Source organism: Hydra vulgaris, chromosome 01 (genome assembly GCF_038396675.1).
Source record: "Hydra vulgaris chromosome 01, alternate assembly HydraT2T_AEP".
Lineage (NCBI taxonomy): Eukaryota > Metazoa > Cnidaria > Hydrozoa > Anthoathecata > Hydridae > Hydra > Hydra vulgaris.
In genome coordinates this window covers 38,584,852-38,607,620 of record NC_088920.1, presented here as the reverse complement: position 1 = coordinate 38,607,620, position 22,769 = coordinate 38,584,852, and the positions used below count along the sequence as shown (strand labels likewise).

Sequence of the window (22,769 nt, the reverse complement as noted above, 5' to 3'; positions counted from 1 at the left end):
AGGTCAATACCTTCTATGTCATCATCGAACAGCTGAAAAATGCATTAAAGAAACGCATTAAAGCTTACTCAATTGTGCTGCAGAGATTTTGAGTTCTGACTGAGTATGACTCCATGACCGATGAAGATATTATTGCTGTTAAAGGAATGGTTACTGTGTACTCGAAAGACCTTTGTTCTGATTTTCCAACAGAATTTCGACAATTTATGTGCTGGTATAAAGAGCAGAGAAACTATGAAGAAGGATCAAGTGCACAGAATCAAGTTGATTCAAGTGGTCAGAAGATGTTTAAAATGCTGCACAATTCTGGTGTATATCAAGCATTTCCAAATACTGAAATAGCATTCCGGATCTACTTATGTCTGATGTCAACCAATTGTTCAGGAGAACGTTCGTTTTCTCAATTGAAAAGAATTAAAGATGCAAAACGATCAACAATGGCTCAACGGCGTCTTTCTGTACTTTCACTTCTGTGCATTGAAAGTGATTTGCTCAACAAGGTCAACTTCAAAGAACTAATTGACAAATTTGCAGTTATAAAAGCGCAAAAATTTTAAATTATGTAGTTTTTGCCTAATAAATATTCTTTTTTAAATTTTACTTTTCTTCTTTTTGTGGGAAAGTCCATATTATCTGTATTTTCAGGCCACTTATTAAAATGTGCCTGAGGGCCAACAAAGCCTTAGTCCGGCACTATATATATATATATATATATATATATATATATATATATATATATATATATATATATATATATATATATATATATATATATATATATATATATATATATATATAATATATATATATATATATATATATATATATAATATATATATATATATAATATATATATATATATATATATATATATATATATATATATATATATATATATATATATATATATATATATATATATATAAAGAGCAACTTGCAAAACACGCCGAGTCCGAGTTGATTTTGAGAAAACGATGAAAAACTGAACTCATAGCTGCGCATCAAATTCATATGGATGGTTACACGCCAAACAAGCCTATACAGCAGAGTTGAAAAAAATTAGTTTACATTAAAAAATGATTTTAGTGTTTCTTTGCAACCACCAATATACTTAAAATTTATAAAATAATACTTAAAATTTTTAAGTACAATGAACTGCAATGACTTTTTTGTTATTTTTATTTTTTTGTTTAGTAGCTTTTGTTAAAAACTTTTAGCTTTGCGTATCATTATCTCATCTTGACATGTTTGTTGTATAAGCTTGTTTTGCGCTGAGTCATTCATATTTTCTGTCTATTTTTAGAACAAAAAACTTTCAAATGATCTATTATTTAAATATATGATATTTCAATATTTAGAAAGTGGAATAAACTCAAAACTTTTATTTTTGTGACTTACGTGTTTTTCAGATGGGCTCCTCATATATTTTGCATATCTATGGTCAATTTTCCTGAAATAATGATAGCAACAAATGAAAAATGCGGAGCCAATAGAACAACAAAGTTTTGTGTTTCTGTTATTAAACGTAATTTAAAAAATATTTAATATTTATATATAAATTTATAGATAAAAAATAAAAATTAAGAGAATATAAGATTATTTATAATCATCTGAAGTAGGACATTTTCTAACGGATATCCAACGTTTTAAAAATATTTTTATCAAAAAATTATCAAAAACACGTTGCTTTCAAATTCTCCCAAATAATAACAATTCTAGTTAAATACACACATTGGTGCTTTTCTTTCGGATGGATATGGTAGCAAACAGTAAATCTTAAAATTCTTATGCTATGAGCGCATCTTAGTGGGTGACAATTTATATACCCTAAAATTTGATTAAGACTCTAGACTTTTTGCAAAGTCAGAAACGTGACAAAAGGACAATTTTTGATTTCGGAATCAATTTTTTTTTTTTTTAAAACCTTTTTTTACATTTAATGTAAGGTTTGATCTAAAGTTCACAAATACCTAATAATTTTGAAAGACGATTGGATACCAATGAAAATTTCCAGCTTAAATGCGCATAGAGTCATAGAAGTCTATTCATAGATGTTGTTCCACCTTTAAGCTTACGTCAAACAAATAATATCCTAAAAACTACTTGCGATAAGAGGAAGATCTATAATGACACAACTCATAATTACGAATGCATGCATTACCCATTAATGAAACAATAGATGATTTACTTCAAAATCATCCTTTTTCTAATTCTCTTAACCGCTCTTCTGTGTAAGCCAGTTTTATTTTTAATGCAAGATTTTCTTCCTTTAACTTGTTATACTCGAGTTGCAGGTTAGCAAGACTATCTTGTAAGGTTCGCATTTCGTCAGTAACAGCATGTATCATGGCGTCGCGAATTTGTTGGATTTGATCCTGGTTTAAATAAAAAAAACTCTTTAAAACAAAAAGAAATCCTATTTTTCATATAAAGTTTATAAAAAGCTATAAACATTAAATTAACAACATACCATCGCTGTGTCAAGAGCTTCAACAACAGGAATAACATGATGAGTACTTTGACCAGGATTGTGAATAGATACACTACCAAAATACCAATTATATATGTTTATATATATATATATATATATATATATATATATATATATATATATATATATATATATATATATATATATATATATATATATATATATATATATATATATGTATTTATGTATATACAAGGTGCAGAAAAAGTTCCCGTACAAAAGTATAGTTTAAAAAAATTATCTGTATGGTGTTTTCTTTCAATATATAGTGTGTTTTTATTTTTAATTCTTTTGTATTCCTTCGTATTCTTTTAGTACTTTTTAGTATTATCTTATTTTAAATTAAAGTGTAATTTGTTTCTCGTCTTGTACAGGAACTTTTGCTGTTTATAATTTTGTGCGGGAACTTTTTCGGCACCCTGTATATGTGTGTATATCAGGGATGCGGAGTCCCAAAAGGGCTCCGGCTTTATATCTCTACTTTTTCCAGGTCTGTAGTGTCCAGAAGCTCTAAACATATTTGTTGACTTATTATCTGCTGTAAGAAAAAAATTCATGAGATTTAATGACTTGAAACTTATTAACTTATAAGCCCGGAGTCCTGGAGTCCTTGCCGCCATTATACCTAAGGACTCCGGACTCAAAAAATGATTGTACCTCTAACCTAAAAGTCCTAATTTTTTTCCTATTAGTAGTCCATAAACTTATTTATATTTTTATAGCTCCTGGATACAAAAAAACTAGGATAAAGTTATCTTTTTGTGACTTTCAAATCCGGAGTCCTTTTTGGGACTCCGCATCCCTGGTATATATATATATATATATATATATATATATAATAATAAACAATAAGCATAACTTAAAAAAATTAAATAAATCACCCGGTATAGCACTTTTTTAACAAAGGCAAATTAAAAATTTAATATAATTTACTATAATTAAATAGTATTACTATAAGTAAAAAAAAATAAAACCAATTAATCAATTAAAAATTTAGTTAATTACGTAATAATTAAGTTTTAATTATTTATTAAGTAGTAAATATTAAATTAACTAAATATTTAAGAAATAAAAACCTTAAATAATATTTTTACTACTTAAAATTTTTCATATCTATGTTTTTTTATTTTATCTTTTTATTTATATTATTTTTGAATTATTATTATGTTTATATTTGTTTTATTTTAAATTTTGTAAACTCTGATTATTTAACTATTAATGCAAAATTATATGGATGTCTTTAAACGGAAAGGGACCAAACGCCATCTGTATAGTTTTGAGAAAATGGTTTTCTTTTGTTAATTACAGCATACTGGATACAATATCTCGCTTTTTTCCTCGATCTCTTCCTGTTTATTGACAACACTATAGTTAAAGCAGGTTTTTATTACAATATAAATTTGACAATTCTCTACAAGACAGCACAAATATTTAGTAAAAATGGCACTAGGTTCCTTTCCATTTAAAAACGTTCATATCACTATATGTCACACCATGTCACCTCACTAAATTAACAGAAATAATAATAAAATATTAAAACTCGTAAATTAAACAAAAAAAATAAATAAATAAATAAATAAAATTTTTAATTTTGATCTTAAGATTTTAAACTAAATCAAAGTATTTAAGCCTAAAATCTAAACACGTTAAAACATTATGAAAACACGTTATCCATATGAATAATAAAATCTAAACACATCCATATAAATATTTAAAAAAATTGGAAATCTGTTGTATTTATGATTTAAAATTAAAAACAATTAAAAAAATGATTTTTGATTGATTCCCAACCACAAATTAAATTTTATGATTTGGAATTTTTAAGTATTTCCAATGAAAAATTTATTTGTTCGGATTGATGAATGTCAGCATTTTATCAGAACACTGATAAAAACGAACAAAATCTAGCTAAAACTAAAAGCAATGACATACACAGCAAAACATGCCAATCAATTTTTTTTTCAACAGAGAGAAAAACGTTTGTAAATTGTATATAATGAAATGCAAGTGCAAGAGAATAACCAAAGACAAATCTGTTTAACCTTTCCTAAAACTAATGTCATGTTTAAATCTAACACACATCTCTGGTGTCAACGCTACCACACAACTCTACTGACAATTACGAAGTATTGTGCCCAACCTTTTCTCAAAACAGTTGTCTTGTTTAACAATTTTAATGTTAAAAATGTTAAAAAATGGGTTGAAAAGGAGTTTCAATTGAAATATATATATATATATATATATATATATATATATATATATATATATATATATATATATATATATATATATATATATATATATATATAAACCCTCCTAAATTGTAGTGCCTTGCGAGGTAAACTTATTAAAGAAAATTTAATAAAAATTTTTTTAGGAAGCCTCTCGAGCCTTAGGGAGCTAAACTTTTTAAAGATAATTTAATAAAATATTTTTAATTTCAAAATATTCAAAAAAAAGTTATTTTATTTTTACATTTCATAATTAATGAAATTAATGACAACGTAAGTAAAGTAAGTAAGCTGGGAAGTTTTATAAAATTTTATCAACAAGGCTTTTTTTCTAAATTTACCAAGACTAACTTGGCTGAAAGTAAACAGAAAAAGTTTACAATCCAGTTTTAGAGCTTAAGGTCTATATCCGTTACATCCATCAAAAGCTGGCAAAAAAGTGGTAGTGGCGACACTTCAATATCAATTCAAAACTCAAAAGATAATGAAATTCTCAATGTGTTCAAAAGAAAATGACTCTCCTAATTGTGAACTTCAAGCTGGTATTTTGTCACCAACTCCTTCTAAAGACACTATAAAAGCTATAAGCATTAAAATAAAAGAAAGGTAACAAGTGTAAGCAGAATGTTTCTCACTCAGAGAAAAGACGAAGAAGTTGTTTCAATAAATAAAAGTAAAAAACTTGCTCAAAAGAAAGAGCAAACTTAAAGGATATTTAAGAAAAATAAAATATGAGCACTCTATGTATAATTTTATTCATGCATGCTTCCTCAAATACGCCCATAATTTGCCCATTGATATTAGGAATAACTCTGAAATGTTACCTAAAAAAAATCATGCAATTTGAATAAAAATGCGTTTTAACAAGCATTTTTTGGGCACATAGACTTTTGTGCAGATTAGCTTCTGCAATTGGTTTTGTTAAATTAGTATAATCTGGATTTAATAATTTTAAACCCAAATATAAAATTGGTATGTATTGTTTATAATTATTTAAAATTAGATAAATGTTTCCAATCAGATATTATTTAATAAAACTAATAATAATGTACCCACTAATATCATTGTAGCCATCTATGGCTTAATTATGATTAATTTATTACATAAATTGTAATGGTCTAATTTATAATAAACTACTCAATTACACTGTCCAAAATGTTTATGGGAAAATGCCCTGCAGAAGCTTCTTTTCCATCACTTAAAAGAAAAAGAGTATTTAATCAACAGCATTGTTATGTACAGCAATACTAACAATCTGGAGAAAAGCTAGACTCCACCTTTATTAGTTGACAATACTGAAACAAAACTTAAAAAACTCTATGAGTATCTTCTTAAAAAGAACAGAAACTTAGAAAACTGTTGTACGAAGTTTTGAAAAGAAAACAAGACATTGTTGTTTTAACTATTTAAATTTGTACAACTTACAGCAACAGCCTGTCATTAAAAATTTCTAAATATATGCATAAATGTTATGTTATTCCTAACGAGATCAAACAAAATTTGTGCATGGTATTGAGCATAGAATAATTAAAATCATCTAAATATCTTTGTTATAAGTGTTTCAACTATGAAACACTAAAACAATAAAAACAATAATGACTCATAAAACTCATTTTATCATATATTATAGTTACGCTCTTTTAGTCTTATAACACATAAAACACGCTAAATAGAAAAATAAGGATAGGTAAAGGGAAAGAATACGTTGACTGACATGTTTAAATCAAGTCAAATATTATATTTTCAATGTTTTTCTTTTTAAATCTGTTTTCAAAAAGTTAAGCTTAACGTTTATAACTAAAAAATTTACAAAAATCATTACTTAATCAAAAAAAAAAATTTAAACTTTTACAAATAAAAATGCTTTACATAAAACTGACAATCAATTTAATTAGAAACAGCACAATAACAAACACTAATTTCTGACTCATTAAGTTTTCTGATTAAATTTGATGAAATTCTTATAGCAGACTATTATAATTATAAGGCTCTTATTTTTTTTAATTATAATTTCTTTTATTTTTTATTTTCTTTTATTATAATTTAATAATCATAACTATTATAATAACTATCTCTATATAAAGATAATGATATTATAAGAGCAGCAAAGATTTCTGAGCTCCCTAATAACATCGTTTATCGCTAATAACATCGTTTATCGCTAATAACATCGTTTATCGCTAATAACATCGTTTATCGCTAATAACATTGTTTATCGCTAATAACATCGTTTATCCCTAATAACATCATTTATCGCTAATAACATCGTTTATCCCTAATAACATCGTTTATCGCTAATAACATCGTTTATCGCTAATAACATTGTTTATCCCTAATAACATCGTTTATCGCTAATAACATCGTTTATCCCTAATAACATCGTTTATCCCTAATAACATCGTTTATCCCTAATAACATTGTTTATCCCTAATAACATCGTTTATCCCTAATAACATCGTTTATCGCTAATAACATCGTTTATCGCTAATAACATCGTTTATCGCTAATAACATCGTTTATCCCTAATAACATCGTTTATCCCTAATAACATCGTTTATCCCTAATAACATCGTTTATCCCTAATAACATCGTTTATCCCTAACAACATCGTTTATCCCTAATAACACCGTTTATCCCTAATAACACCGTTTATCCCTAATAACACCGTTTATCCCTAATAACATCGTTTATCCCCAATAACATCGTTTATCCCTAATAACATCGTTTATCCCTAATAACATCGTTTATTTATCCCTAATAACATCGTTTATTTTTCATTTATTTATCCCCAATAATATCATTAATTTTATTTTATACCTTCAGTACAAAAAGTAACAAAAAATTAAAAAAACTTGTCTCTGTCATTATGCTCATAGTTATCTCTGTAATTATATTCATAGTTATCTCTGTAATTATATTCATATTTATTCAAAATCTTAGTAACAACATACTAAGCAATTTATCATATTATTGTACTATTGATATTTACAAAATATATTCATAATGATATAACAAATACTTGCAATAAAAATAACCACAATGCAATAACAAAAAATGTATTTAAAAATCATTAAAAATCATAATTTCTTAATTTTTTAAATTATGCTCACCTCCCAATGGCGAAGAAGACACCATATAAAGGCTACTAGTTTTTAAAATTATATTCACCTCCCGAAAACCAAGGAGCCATTATAGTCAAGAAGGCTATTGATTTTAAAATTCACCACCTAAAGGTGGAGTTATTATAGTTACTTTTAAAGGTTATTTTTAAAAATATATTAATACCCTAAGGGCCAAAGATCCAAAGATCCACTATAGGTGGCCACATGAACACAAAGATCCACTATAGGTGGCCACATAAAAGTTATTCATTGTTTTAAAAAAAAATTTATTTGTTTAATTATTTAATTCCTTTCAACTTTATAATTCCAAAAACTTAATTTACATACCTTTCAGTTATCAAGCATAAGCCATACCTTAGTGAAAACTTTGTGAACAATTACTTTCACATATATTTTTTAAATTACTTTTCAAGACTATCTTATTAATTTTCAAACAAAAAAAAATTAATTTTCAACTGAGTGTTAAAAACTGTTTAAGATGCCGATAATCACCATTTTTTTTAATGGACAATTAATTTAAAACACCACTTTTTTTTTTGGATAGACAATTAATACACATTTTTTTGGATAGACAATTAGTACACATAAAAAAAAATATTTCAGAATTAAAACATTTTTTAATAACAATGATTACATTATTATTAAATAAAAACAAAATGTTATGCAAGAAAAATTCTCTCTATTTTCTCTTTTCTCATGTGGATGTTTATCTTTTTATATAAGCAATTTTTTTAATTTACAAAACAGTAACTTGGGTTTGAAAATTTTTAAAAAAAGTATAACTAAAACAACATACTAGAAATACAAAAAACACATAAAAAATACCAAAATAAAATCAAGCTGGAAAAGCAGGAACTCATTATTCAAGAAGAAGATCATCTCAGCATTAAGTTGCAGCTCTTCTCAGATGTAAAATTTTTTCAAGATAGGAGTTTGTTATGTCACTAAATGATATGAAAAGCGAAGATTTGACCTCATCTCACAAAATATCATTAGAAACAAAAACTTTTGAACTATTACAAAAGCAATTCATGGAGAACTCTTAAAAAGTTATTGTTGCTAAGTAATTGCTGTTAAGTAATTGTTTCTATACTGATTTTTTATTACATAGATTCCGCAGTTTTGAGAAGAAATAAAGTATGAAAAACTTGACAAAACAGTAAAAACTCTAAAATGTAAATTTTTCATATACATTGAAATAAAAATAAACATTTTAGGTATCTAATAAAAGACTTCTAAAGATTCTCTGTTTTCAAGAAAACGATTGTCCCTCCTTATAAATACTAAAACCAATGAAATCTAAAACCACCAAGTATTATCTTACAACAGAAAATCTTTTTTTTAGTTTTTGTTAGTTGTTTAGGTGCACCAAGAAGTCCTAATGGACTTACCACAGAGTAGTTTTTTTTGTCAAGTTCATGCCTCTTTCCTTACGAATAATGCAAACAATATAATATTTGGCCAGATCCGGCTTCAAACCACAGACCTCCAGTTAGACCTGAAGCCAGTACTCTAACCACTACACCATGACTGCTGTAGCTTAAAAAAAAATTTTAACCACTACAACTTATCCAGTGTCTTTGCAACTACTACAACTTATATACTCTTTTAAAATACAAGCCTTTTAAGTTTCCCTTAAATAAGTTTACTTTAATCCTAAGAAATTTAAAGCGTTAATAGAAAAACTATAAATAATAAGTAATAAAAAGTAAAAATTAGATTTGCGATTAAAAAACTTTTTTTGAACATTTCTACTTTTTTTTACATTAGATTAATATTGTATATATTTAATCATACATTCACTTATCCTTTAAAAGTTTATGAACAATATTGTTAGATATCTAATCAATACATTCATTCATGGTTTAAAAGTTTATTAGCAAATCTTCTTGAATGAAAACTTAAAACCTTTATGACTTTATAACAACTTGCATACTTTTATTTTATAGTAAAATATTTGGATCATCAAGTTCATCAACTTTTTAACATTTAAATAATTAAACTTAATTACTAAATATATTATGCTAAATATATTATTACTAAATATATTTTGTGCCTTGTTTGTCACGATTCATGTTTCGGAGTTATAGATTGGACAGCAACCAAGTTATCACATGTCATTAGAGTTTAAACTTGAAAATTATTTTGTACAGAGTCATCAATCTATTAATAGAATGTACTTAAAAACTTTATAAAATCTTTCAAGGCAGGTACTTGAGGCTTATTAGCAGTGGTGAAGAAAATTTAACAAGAAAAAGAAAAACTCTGATGTAAAACCTCTTACTAAATTGCAGGGAAGGGTAGGAGCTTGTGAACCAAGGATGGTAATCCTCCTGTTGAGATACTACCACTACAGCATCCCAACAAAAATACTCAGTACTGATTAGTAAAACAAGTTAATGCTAAGGGCATAAAAAAACTCTTCAATCATGTCATTGAAATTTTTATTTTACTTAACACTTATAACTTTTATTTAATAAACATTAGTTTTAAAGATCTTGATTCTTTATTTTAAAAATATAACTAATACATTAGATAACAAGATACTACTAAGTGTTCAGTTGATCGATTATTTAGAATAAAAATAAAATTCAGTGGAACCTATTTTTTAGAACAAAAATATTTTTTGGCTGTTTATCAATGTCAACATAATATAATTTGATAATTCTATTGTGCTAATAATCTAACGATCCCTAATTATGATAAAATCTTTAATGTTTTACAAAATAATTTTTTCTTATAACTTAAATTAATCATTTTTATACTAATTTTATGAAAACTAATATATCTTAAAAATGATAATTTATACTTTGCTAAATTAACTGTAAAGATTCATTATTATTTATAAGCAGCCATGTTTACCAATTTTTTTTTAGATTTGAACTTTTGAGGGTTGAGAAAGAGGTATAACAAGACAAAAAAAAAAGTAAAAATTAAGTCTCCTCAACTATAATGGACACATACATATATATATACTTCTATAAATTGTTGGCTTTGAGAATATGGAAGCTAAAAAATAATTCTTTATATTCTGGCCTTATCTTTTTTATGTCAACAGATTATGGAAAAAACTTTCAGACAACCTGGCAAGGCTTGTGTGTGTGTGTGTGTGTGTGTGTGTGTGTGTGTGTGTGTGTGTGTGTGTGTGTGTGTGTGTGTGTGTGTGTTAGGGGTTATATATATATATATATATAAATATATATATATATATATATATATATATATATATATATATATATATAAATATATATATATATATATATATTTTGTTGGCTTTGGGAAGAGCGGAAGGAAAAAAGTGATTCTTACGCCAACATATACGTCACTTTTAATTACTTTTAACTTTCGTCCAACATTTCCGTGTTGGACGAAAGTAAAAACCATTAATTTAATTACAAATTAATCGTTTTTTAAAAAAACCACAAAAACGCAAATTTAATTGACCAGAATGTTTTTAAAAACATTCTGAATGTTTTTAAAACATTTTGAATGTTTTTAACAATATAAACAATGCTTTTATTTTAATTTTTTTTAATAAAATGTTTTTATTTTTTTTAATAAAATGTTTTTATTTTTTTTACTGTAAATCATGCGCGGAGTGTTGCTACATCGACTATCTTGTAGCCTGACTCGCAAGGGAGTGCTGCTACATCGACTGACAAATAGCCTGACTCGCAAGGGAGTGCTGCTACATCGACTGACAAATAGCCTGACTCGCAAGGGAGTGCTGCTACATCGACTGACAAATAGCCTGACCCGCAAGGGAGTGCTGCTACATCGACTGAGGGTTTGGTTGGGGCAGGCAGTCTATCATTATTAAAAAAAAAAAATTCCGGTCTTGCATTTTAATTTTTACTTTTTGTCAACAAAATATGGAAAAAACTTTCGGACAACATCTAAGGGTTCTATATATATATATATATATATATATATATATATATATATATATATATATATATATATATATTATATATATATATATATATATATATATATATATTATATATATATATATATATATATATAACCCCTAATTGGTTGTCAGAAAGTTTTTTGTATTTTGTTGACAAAAAGTAAAAATTAAAATACAAGACCAGAATTTTTTTTTTTTACTTGATAGACTGCCTTTCCCAACCGAACCCTTAGTTGATGTAGCAGCACTCCGTTGCGAGTCAGGCTATTTGTCAGTCAATGTAGCAGCACTTTGTTGCGAGTCAGGGTATAAGATAGTCAATGTAGCAACACTCTGTGCATGATTTACAGTAAAAAATAAATAAAAATATTTTATTAAAAAAAATAAAAATATTGTATTATTAAAAACATTCAGAATGTTTTTAAAAACATTCTGGTCAATTAAATTTGCATTTTTGCGGTTTTTGTGAAAAACAATTTGTAATTAAATTAATGGTTTAAACTTTCTGACAACACGAAAATGTTGGATGAAAGTCAAAAGTAATTAGAAGTGACGTATTTGTTGACAAAAGAATCATTTTACCTTCCGTACTACCAAATGCAACAATTTATACAACAATATATATATATTTTTAAACATCTTCGCCTCCAACAAGGCAGCAAGCAGCCACCAATTAAAGTTGGAAGTTACTGAAAGAGAAAAGATGAAGATTGTAGAGCAAGATAACGATTGACAGACGACTTAAAAGATTGCAAATTATATGAGTCAGGAAAGCAAGATGAAGGAATCGAATTCCAAAGAGCTGATGTTCGAGGAAAAAAATTAGACGAATAAGCGTTTTTGGAGCACTTAGGAACAGTCACAGAAAAAGGATGACACTTAATTGAATGACGAGTAACACAAGAATGAATTATAGTAGATGGCACAAGAGACGCTAGCTCTTTAGAGCAGTGCCCATTATAGTATTTGTAGAAAAGAGAAAGAGAAGCAACATTACGACGATGTGATAATGGTTGGAGGTTGGCTGCAAGAGCAGGTCCAACTATGTTTACAACGCATTTTTGCACCTTGTCTAAAAGAGAAAGGGCATCATTAGAGGATCCGCCCCAGATATGGCAACAATATTCCATACAAGGCCGGATTTGAGATTTATAGAGATAGAGAATAGAATCCGAAGTAAGAAAGTGATGAGCTCGATAAAGAGATGCAACCTTAGCAGATGCTAATTTTGCAACTGATTTGATATATGGTTTCCAAGAAAGATTGGAAGTAAGAGTTAATCCTAGAAGATGAAGAGTAGGTGACTCATCGAGTACATCACCGTTCATAAATATAGGAAGATCTCAATTATTGCGATAACGATTGGCTGAAAAAAATTGAGTTTTATTTGAATTAAAGTTCACCAGCCACTGTGAGCCCCATGCTGTAGCAGAAGTAAGATCCTTTTCAAGCTCAAATGCCCCCTCCAATCAATCAGAGGGTGTTGGTTTTTTATCACGACAAGAATAAATGGTAGTGTCATCAGCAAACAATGCCACCTTAGAGTTAGAGAATATCTGGAAGATCGTTAATGTAAATTAAAAAGAGTATAGGGCCAAGGATAGAACCTTGAGGAACCCCTGAAGTTACAAAATAAGAAGAAGAGTGTTGTCCATTGAGGACAACTTTTATGCTACAAATGGAAAGGAAGGATTCGATGATCTTAAAGATGTTGCCGGATACACCATAAGAAGAAAGCTTATGGAGAAGACCAGCATGCCAAACTTTATCAAAAGCTTTTGAAATGTTGAGAGCGATGGCCTTAACCTCTCCACCTTTATCTAATGCATGATAAAACCTGTCAGTTATTACTGTTAACAAATCAGCTGTAGAATGAGAAGATCGAAATCCATATTGATGGTCAGAAAGTAAGTGATTAGATTCAAGATGAGAAATTAAGTGTTTGTTAATTAAAGATTCAAAAACCTTGCTTATGATAGGAAGAAGACTAATAGGACAGTAGTTAGATGAATCAGATCGCTCTCCAGAATTTTTGAAGATAGGGATAACAGATGCCGCTTTCCAGCAGGCTGGAAAGCAAGACTCTGATAAGCACTTGTTGAATAGTTTTGAGAGTATAGACGACAGCTCTGGAGAACACTTCTGCAAGACAATAACAGGTGTGTTGTCCGAGCCACAAGCTGTAGAAGAGTCTAGGCAGGAAATCACTTTAGATACAGATGCTGGAGTGATATGAATGTCAAGCAATGGATCAACCTGTTTGTTGGCAATATCAGGTAGAAAGCAACTAGTGGAATCAAGAGGTGATATTGATGAAAAGTTTTTAGCAAACAATTCAGCTTTGTATTTAGGTGAGGTGATAAAGTCTGAACCATACAAGAGAGGTGGAATTATAGATTTATAATATTAATATATATTATATATATATATATATATATATATATATATATATATATATATATATATATATATATATATATAAATATATATATATATATATAAATATATATATAAAAATATATATATATATTTTTATATATATACACAGGGCTTGTGATGAAGCGAGCCCGATCGTAAAACACGCCCGTAAACAGTATTTTCAAACATTCTATGCGGGATAAATAACGCTCGTTCAGCTTATAACGAGCGTATAAAATAACGCTCGTCCAATAGTTCAGGATAATTTTTTATTTTCATAAAATATTTAAAAAAGGTCTTTTATTAAAGATATTCTATTATCAAAGCACTAATATAAAATATAAAAAGCACTACGTCATTCTCTTTTGCACTAACGTAATGAATGATCAGTTTGAAGTTGTTAATAGTCACTAATTTCAATAATGCAATGTTCACATGGAAACGCAATGTGAATACAAAAATGCGCAAATAAAATAAGAATAGAAAATTAGAAAACCATTATAAGAAAATTGAAACTGCAGAGTATTTTTAATCTTGTGAAAATAGCAAATATGATTTATTTGATTTATTGTTTGTAATATTCCACACATCGTTTATATTAAAAATAAATAATAATAATAGAGTAATTTTTAAAATTAGTTTTTGTTCATAGTATAGGTTTTTTATTAACTTTTATTTATTTTAACTCAAGTTTGAAACGATTCCGTTGTTTAGAATGTTCGCAATCAAGGACATTTGAAAAGGAAACAAAGTAACGACATCAACATTTATTAAATGGAAAGTTATTATTCTTATTTATCATTATTTCAAATTATTCTTGTGTTATTTTTTTAAGATAAAAAAAACGTAATTTAAAAAAGAAATTTTAGAAAAAAATTAAATAATTAATTTAAATAAAAAATGTCAAGAAATATAAAAACCATTAACCGTTAATTAAGTTTACAGCGCAACATTTTAAAATACATATATCAAAACAACGAAGCAAAACTAAGTCACTAAAATATACTTCAATACTAAATCAATAAGAAGTTGCGTTTTTGTTTGATATTATTTTTTATAACATAAATAGTTAAAAATAAAATCGCGATCTGACAATATACAAGAAGTTTGGAAGTATAAAAATCTACTTCGTTGAAGTAGTTTCATGAGTGTGATACTAATTCAAACATTTTTTGACGAAAGAATTATGTAAGCATCGCCTTCAGCAATTTTCATGATCGCGCTCGCCGACGTTATCTCGAGCGCACATAATCACGCTCGATGAAAACATATTCTAATTTTACGAGCTCGATATAACACGCTTGACGATTTTCTTTATCACAAGCCCTGTATATATATATATATATATATATATATATATATATATATATATATATATATATATATATATATATATATATATATATATATATATATATATATATATATATATTGATGGATTAATTCTAAAAGAATGAATATCCATTATAGACAGTTGTGAGAAAAACGATTGTAAAAGTTTAAACTTGCATACAAATTCATATATTTAAAAATATATAATATTTGGAAGCAATACAATAAAACAACAATTATAATATATTTTTAAATATTTGAATTTGTATACGAGTTTAAAATTATCAAATTGTTTTTCTCACAACTATCTAAAATAGACATATATATATATATATATATATATATATATATATATATATATATTATATATATATATATATATATATATATATATTTATATATATACACATATATATAACTTTAATACTTTGGTTAAAAAAGAATGATTCAATTATTTTAAAAAACTATATAAATACACCATGTAAAGCGAGCTTAAAGAGAAGATTGCCGTGATGAACTTTATCAAAAACCTTTGATAACCCTAAGAAAAAACTCTTTTTCGCTATTGTTTGATTCTATAAAACAATAGAATCTAAATTATATTATATTGGTTAAATTATATTATATTATTAAATTATATTATATTGGTTATAAGAAAATAAGTTATTAGACTCAACATTAAGTTTATTAATTAAAGATTCAAAGACTTTGGTAATAGTAGTAAGAAGATTAGGCAATGGTTAGACCAATCACCACACTTTTTAAAAAGTAGAACTACAGATACCATTTTCTAACAGGAAGGAAAACAAGATTTAGTTAAGCCCTTATTATATAGAAAATTTATTATTTTTTTAACCTTTTTTTATTATTTTAGAAAATAATAAAAAAAGATTTAAAAAGGAATAAAAAAAATTTATTTATTTATTATTTTCTAAATTCTGAGACTGTTCAGTTCATAAAAATTAGAAAATATAAACATACTTATAGAAATAAAAATTCCTTCTATTTATTAATTCCCCTGCCCCCCTTCTCTTGGAAAGGGGGGGGGGGAATTAATAAATAGAAGGAATTTTTCTTGAGGTTCCTCAAGACCTTTAAAATTTTAATGGGTCCCTAATATTATGTAAAAAATTTTTTTTCAAAAGTATGTCATGTTGGGTCTCAAAAGAAGCAAAATTTTATAAAAATTTCAAAAATAACAATTACTTTATAAAAAAAAATATTATTTAAGATTTTTTTGAAATTATAATTAAAAATAATAAACTTTTTTCATTTTTAGTTTAAAAGGTCATTTTTTCTGCAATAAACTATAAAATAACAATTTTTTTAAAAAAATAATTGTTAATTTTGAAGTTATTATAAAATTTTGCTTCTTTTGAGACCCAACATGACATACTTTTGAAAAACTTTTTTTTACATAATATTAGGGACCCATTAAAATTTTAAAGGTCTTGAGGAACCTCAAGATAATTTCCTAGAGCATTGATATTTTTCAAGAGTATTTCTGAAATGAATGGACAACTTTTGCACACCCAGGCTAAACGAATTGTAAAAAAAACTAAAATTCACTCCACCCTACTATACATCTGGATTTATATAATTCAACTCACCCATGGTAAAATTTTAATAAATTTTTGAAATTTAAGATCAGATTTTATAAAGTTACCAAGAAAACAGAAAAAGCAAGTCATCAACAACTAAAGGAACAATTTCATATGGTCAAAGCTGTTTCAGTTTCATTATTTTCAAGTAACTCTCAATTGCTTAACACAATGTGGGGTGGACCTAAAAATAGAAACCTAGATTTTCCAATTTTTGAGACCTAAATTTGTCTCAAAAATTAGAAAATAATAACTGAAATTTTATTTTTAGATTTGAGATACAGTTTCTTTGTTCATAACTAATGTTCGACGGTTACTGGTATCCACGGTAGCAGTATCTACCGGTATCTTGATGTGGTATCTGTTTTTCCAAGATACTACATTTGGATACTGTTTTTTTCATTAGTAAAAATAGAAAAAAAAAATAAAGCAAAATGCTTTTTACCTATTAGGATTCGAACATGGGACATTTTTCGTAAGCATGCTACTACTAATCTCTCAAGCTGTTACACTTAAAAATATTATTTATTAATATTATTTAAAAATATTATTTAATACATCTTTTAGTAATTACTAGTATATTAATATGTATTATGGCCCATAATACATATTAACATACTAATAATTAATAACTATGAGTATATTAATATGTATATGGTAATTATTAATTACTAAAAGACTATGTATGTATTAAGGCCCATAATATACACATACAGCCATAATTTATGGCTTAACAGTTTATATTATTAATGAATTTAATGTAATTTTTAAGCCACCTATTTAATTTTTTTCTAGAAATATAGCTTCAATTACTCTGAAAGGAATTGGTGTTCTGTACACAAAATCAGCAAGTTTGCGATTATAATCATCAACTTGCCCTGGGGTAACAGAATCAGTAAAACTTTTAATACTAATTTGAGAAGTATTGCATTGCATCTGGTGGCATTTGAATGAATTTGTGTCACAAATAATTTCTATTTAAAACTTGAGAGACAGAGTCAGCAGGATTCCATAGAGCCTGTGGAGACTAGTAAATTTATTAAATTTTATGAGAACAAAGATTTATTGATTTACCTAATGGAGACGCTCTACACAAAGAATCACTTAACACTTCCATGGGCACGTTTTGAGTTAGCTTTGACCCATAGATTCTTCTCAACTGCTGGGATTTTGGAGCAAGACCTAGACTGTTTTAGTTTAATTTTTATATATATATATATATATATATATATATATATATATATATATATATATATATATATATATATGTGTGTGTGTGTGTGTGTGTGTGTGCAAATGGGTGTGGTGCACATGTATTTAATCTACTAATACATGACTCTGTAAATTGGAGCCCTTCTGTAACATTTTGTCAAAAGCTGTTGACATGATTAATTTCATTAGGCGCCACCAACTTGTCTTAGCAACATTTAACTAAATCAGAACATCATGCGGAGTCTCTAAGGGGTTGATTCTACCTGAGTGTTTTCTCGTTTATTCACAGCAAGAAAGGAAATTGTTTATCAAATGAAACAGATAAAAAGTTGGCTTTTATTTACATTAATACATTACTTCTGGATGAGAAAGATGACATGGATTATTTTTCTGAGTCTTTTGATATTTGATTTTTTTTCTCAATTTCTCAGCCTTTTATTATTTAATATATTCTTTTATATATGATTGGCAAAAAAAATTCATAATTTAAGGTATTTTTAATATTTATTGTCTGGTTTAAAATAATTTTAATATTTATTGCATGTTAATTGTCTATGCCACGTTTTCTTGCTATTTGTAATGCGCTTGATTTTGTTTAAGTTTAAATTTTTTTATTAATTCAAAACTGCAATAAAAAAAAATTAGAAAAACTAAATTAAACATTTATAATTTAAGTTTATTTTAATATTTATTGTCTAAACTAAGATAATATTTTTAATGTTTACTGTCTGTTGATTGTGTATGCCATTTTGTTCTTGCTATTTTAAATATGTTTGATTTTGTTTTAGTTTAATTTTTTTTATTTATTTACAATTTCAATGAAAAAAAATAAAAAAACTACATTAAATATTTTGGATACCGGTAGCAGATACCAGATACTGGTATCTGTAACTAATCTGTAAGCGGTAGCAGATACTGGTATATGGTAATAGTATCCAATTGACTGGAGCAGTATTGTTGAACACTATTCATAACATAGCAGTATTGTTGAACACTATTCATAACATAGCAGTATTGTTGAACACTATTCAAGTAAAATTTAACAAACAGGGGTAGGGGTCTTAGCATGCTATGGGTGGGTGAGAAAAATTGTTTGAAAATTATTAAACATTAACTGCTATGCATTAAGCACTTAGGAGTACCAACTTTTATTTCCTTTGATTTTTCATAATTACTGTTTTTTAAGTAACAAATTTAAGTAAATTTGACCATGTTTTTGTTTTCGTTTAATAAGAGACCACTCTTCAATTCTTCGTAATAACTCTAACTAAACTATTTAGGACATCTAAAAAAAAATTAAAAATCTAAAAAAAAATAATAAAAAAAGTAATGTAGCATTTCAAAAATGCTACATTAGCATTTTTCAAATTAAACTCGCCCCATTAAAACTGTGATAAAAGTGAAAGTTACAGGTGTTAATTGCAATAAAAGTCAAAGTTACAATTTATTTTAAATTTATTTTAAGTTGTTTTATTGGATTCCTTGCATCACAATATGTAAGTGTACACATTTTCAGCTTTCAAAATATGTAAGTGTACACATTTTCAGCTCACAGAATAGAAATAATAACCAAACCATTTTTTAAAATGGCGGATTTTTGTTGGTTTAAGGTAAAGTTTGAATAGTCAAATTTTTGAAACCGTTTGGAATTAAATGATAAAATTTTAGGAAGGTTCATAAAATTAAATTCTTTGAGTGGTGCAGAAATCAGCAAAATCTAAGACTGGATGTTTTCACATTTATTGATTCCTTTAAATTTGAACTATTTTTGAGTGTCAATAAGTCTCCGGCACATTTATTAAATTTGTTTAGCTTTAATTGGTATTACTGTATAACTACACCTTTTTGCCTTTAAGTCAGCCAATTTTCATATTAATTTGTCATTTTTTTATTTTAATTTTGCCAATTTCCATTTTAATTTGGCACATTTAATTTGGCATTTAGCTGATAAAATTTTTGTGCCGTAATAGCTAATTGAAATTTTTGCCAAATTGGCTAAATTAAATTGAAAATTGCCAAATTGAAATGAAAAAATGCCAAATTAAAGTGAAAATTGGCCAACTTAAACACAAAAAAGATATAGTATTGGATTCAATAAGAATTTCATCAAATTTTATCAAAATCTATATAACTATTTCTTATTTATATCTAGAATATACATTTAAACTTTATATATATGCATATGATGTAAGTACTTTATTATAACCTTTTAACATAAATTTATTTTCAACAAAAACATTTTAAAATTAGAAATAAAAGTACCTTATTCTTTAAAAGAATTTTTCTCTCTCAAAGAAATTAAAAACAATAAATGTTTTAAATATACCTTTCAACTAAGTTCTTTTCTAGAAAGTTGGAGCAGCAACTTCCTCCTCGTGATATTGAAAACACGCTGTTAGAAATTATCTCATTAGACATAGTTTTACGAGGTGTTAGTGATGCAACCGTTTTTGTAATATCTTTATGTTCATCACTACTACAACTGTCTCCATTTTTTTTCTCTATACTAGACCCACTACTTTCACAATCGTTAATGTTTTGTTTCTGAAAATCTGTATAATCATTAATTATCCATTTACCTTTGTCATAGGGTTTCGTTTTGGCTATTTTAACAATTCTAAACCTTGATGGTGGTTCTGCACAGCTATGTGATGCTGTCATAACAGTGTTTTGAGAGGTAGAAGATACAGAAAAAGAAGCAAAATTATTATTATCTAATATAAGAGTTGAACCTGTATCTGATACATGTACGGGAGTTGATGTTGAAAAAGAGTTTTCCAAATGATTTACTGGAAAGAAATGTTCATTTACCTTTTCAAAGTCATTTTGTTCATCAAGTTGTTTAACTAAGTCTGTATTATAAGTTATACCATCTATTGCTGTTAAATTTGAATTAGATATATGCATTTCAGAAAGGGTATTAAATAACTCACTTGAACCATCATTTTGAACACTTTCATTTGCAGTTTCTTCACGAGTTATTGCAAAAAAACTTATATTAGATTTTTCTATTTTAGGAGTTTCAAAAGGTAAACTTATTGGAGTATTTATTTGTAGTTCTGGAATTGACATGGATACCTGTGAAGCAGTTGGTATTAGCAATTCATCAGAGCTGAAATCAATCAAATTATCATCTGATGACATCGTTTACATTTAAACAATTGCTCATATATAGGAAAGAAAACAATTTTTAAAATAAAATACCATGGCTAGTTTGAAGCTAGCTACAAATTTTATCACAATATAGCAAACAAAAAAACCAGCTATAAATATGATAATATTTATATACGATAACAAAACAGCAGGAACAAATAACAGATACTTTTCTTTGGTGTAATTTTATAAATATAAGTGACAAAAATTCATAAAGTTAAAAACCAATTCAGGTTCTCGTTTAGTTATTCTCTGATCTAACACTTATAATGTAGAAAAAGGTGTCTTAAGACTTTGCTCGTGATGATAGTTGTTTCGAATATGGTTTTACAATCCACGTTTATAATTGCCACTGAAAACGTTTTAGGAGAGAGCTATAAGGTGCTAATCATAAAAGGAATAAAGCCGTTCTTTTAAGTAAATTAATTTCACACCCAAACAAATAAACAAAAGTGCGCTTTTCGAGCCAGATACTCAACGTCTACGTCCAGTCTGAACAGAGTTTAATCCCAGTCATGTTGAAACCAATCGCTGAAATAGGCGATTTCATTCGGTAAAATATCCAAATGTTTCATTAAATTTAAAATAGTGTTTATTTTCCACCGGTAACGATTACTTTAAACGTCTCGTTTAAAAAATCGGTGCCGGATGTAAAAGATAACAAATCAATTTGATTTGCATAACGCATTCAAATGTAAAAAAAAATAAGAAATAAAAAAAGATCTTGTGCCATCAAGTACTCAAAGTATTGAACAACAGCAACCGTTGCCTGTCTGTTAAAGAACTATATACTCCTTTAACAGATTGATATATCAGTCTGTTAAAGGAGTATCAGACATGTTCACACCATGAAAATTTTCATTAGAATTATTTATCTGGTTGAAACATTGATACGGTTAAACAAATGGTTTGACTCTTTAAAATAACGGATTCCAAATGATTTGAGTCTTCGGAAAAATGAATAACAAAATGTCACTCACGGTGCATTTCCTGCACTCACATCTTTACTTTTTCTTGCAAACTCAGAAATCAATAGCGGTTCAATCCAAACACGATGAGAGATTTCTTTTGTTTTATAAATATCTTAAATAAGTACTGATTACAACAGAAGTCCTTAGCCTAACAGCACTTTTAGTACACAAGCCATCAATAATGGCTGCTATATATCTAGTTGAAATTTATTGACACTTAGAATTTTTTTCATGCTTTCTTGTGCTTTTAATATGTTTTGTTCACTATACTAACAATTAAAGAGTAATTAACTCAATAGGTAATTTTTTTTGAACTTTCATAACC

The 22,769-nt window shown here is 26.9% G+C and overlaps 1 protein-coding gene across 1 annotated transcript; it reads right to left on the bottom strand.

Annotated features, from left to right (window-relative positions):
* Nucleotides 1-1,886: 1,886 nt before the first annotated feature.
* On the bottom strand, nt 1,887-22,028 carry LOC100214894 (uncharacterized). The gene is made up of 3 exons (XM_065788115.1): nt 20,647-22,028; nt 2,471-2,543; nt 1,887-2,375 (listed from the first exon to the last, which is right to left on the bottom strand). Exons 1-3 carry the CDS (start codon nt 21,462-21,464, stop codon nt 2,196-2,198), a joined length of 1,071 nt encoding a protein of 356 aa, XP_065644187.1. The 5' UTR covers nt 21,465-22,028; the 3' UTR covers nt 1,887-2,195.
* Between the last annotated feature and the right edge of the window lie 741 nt (nt 22,029-22,769).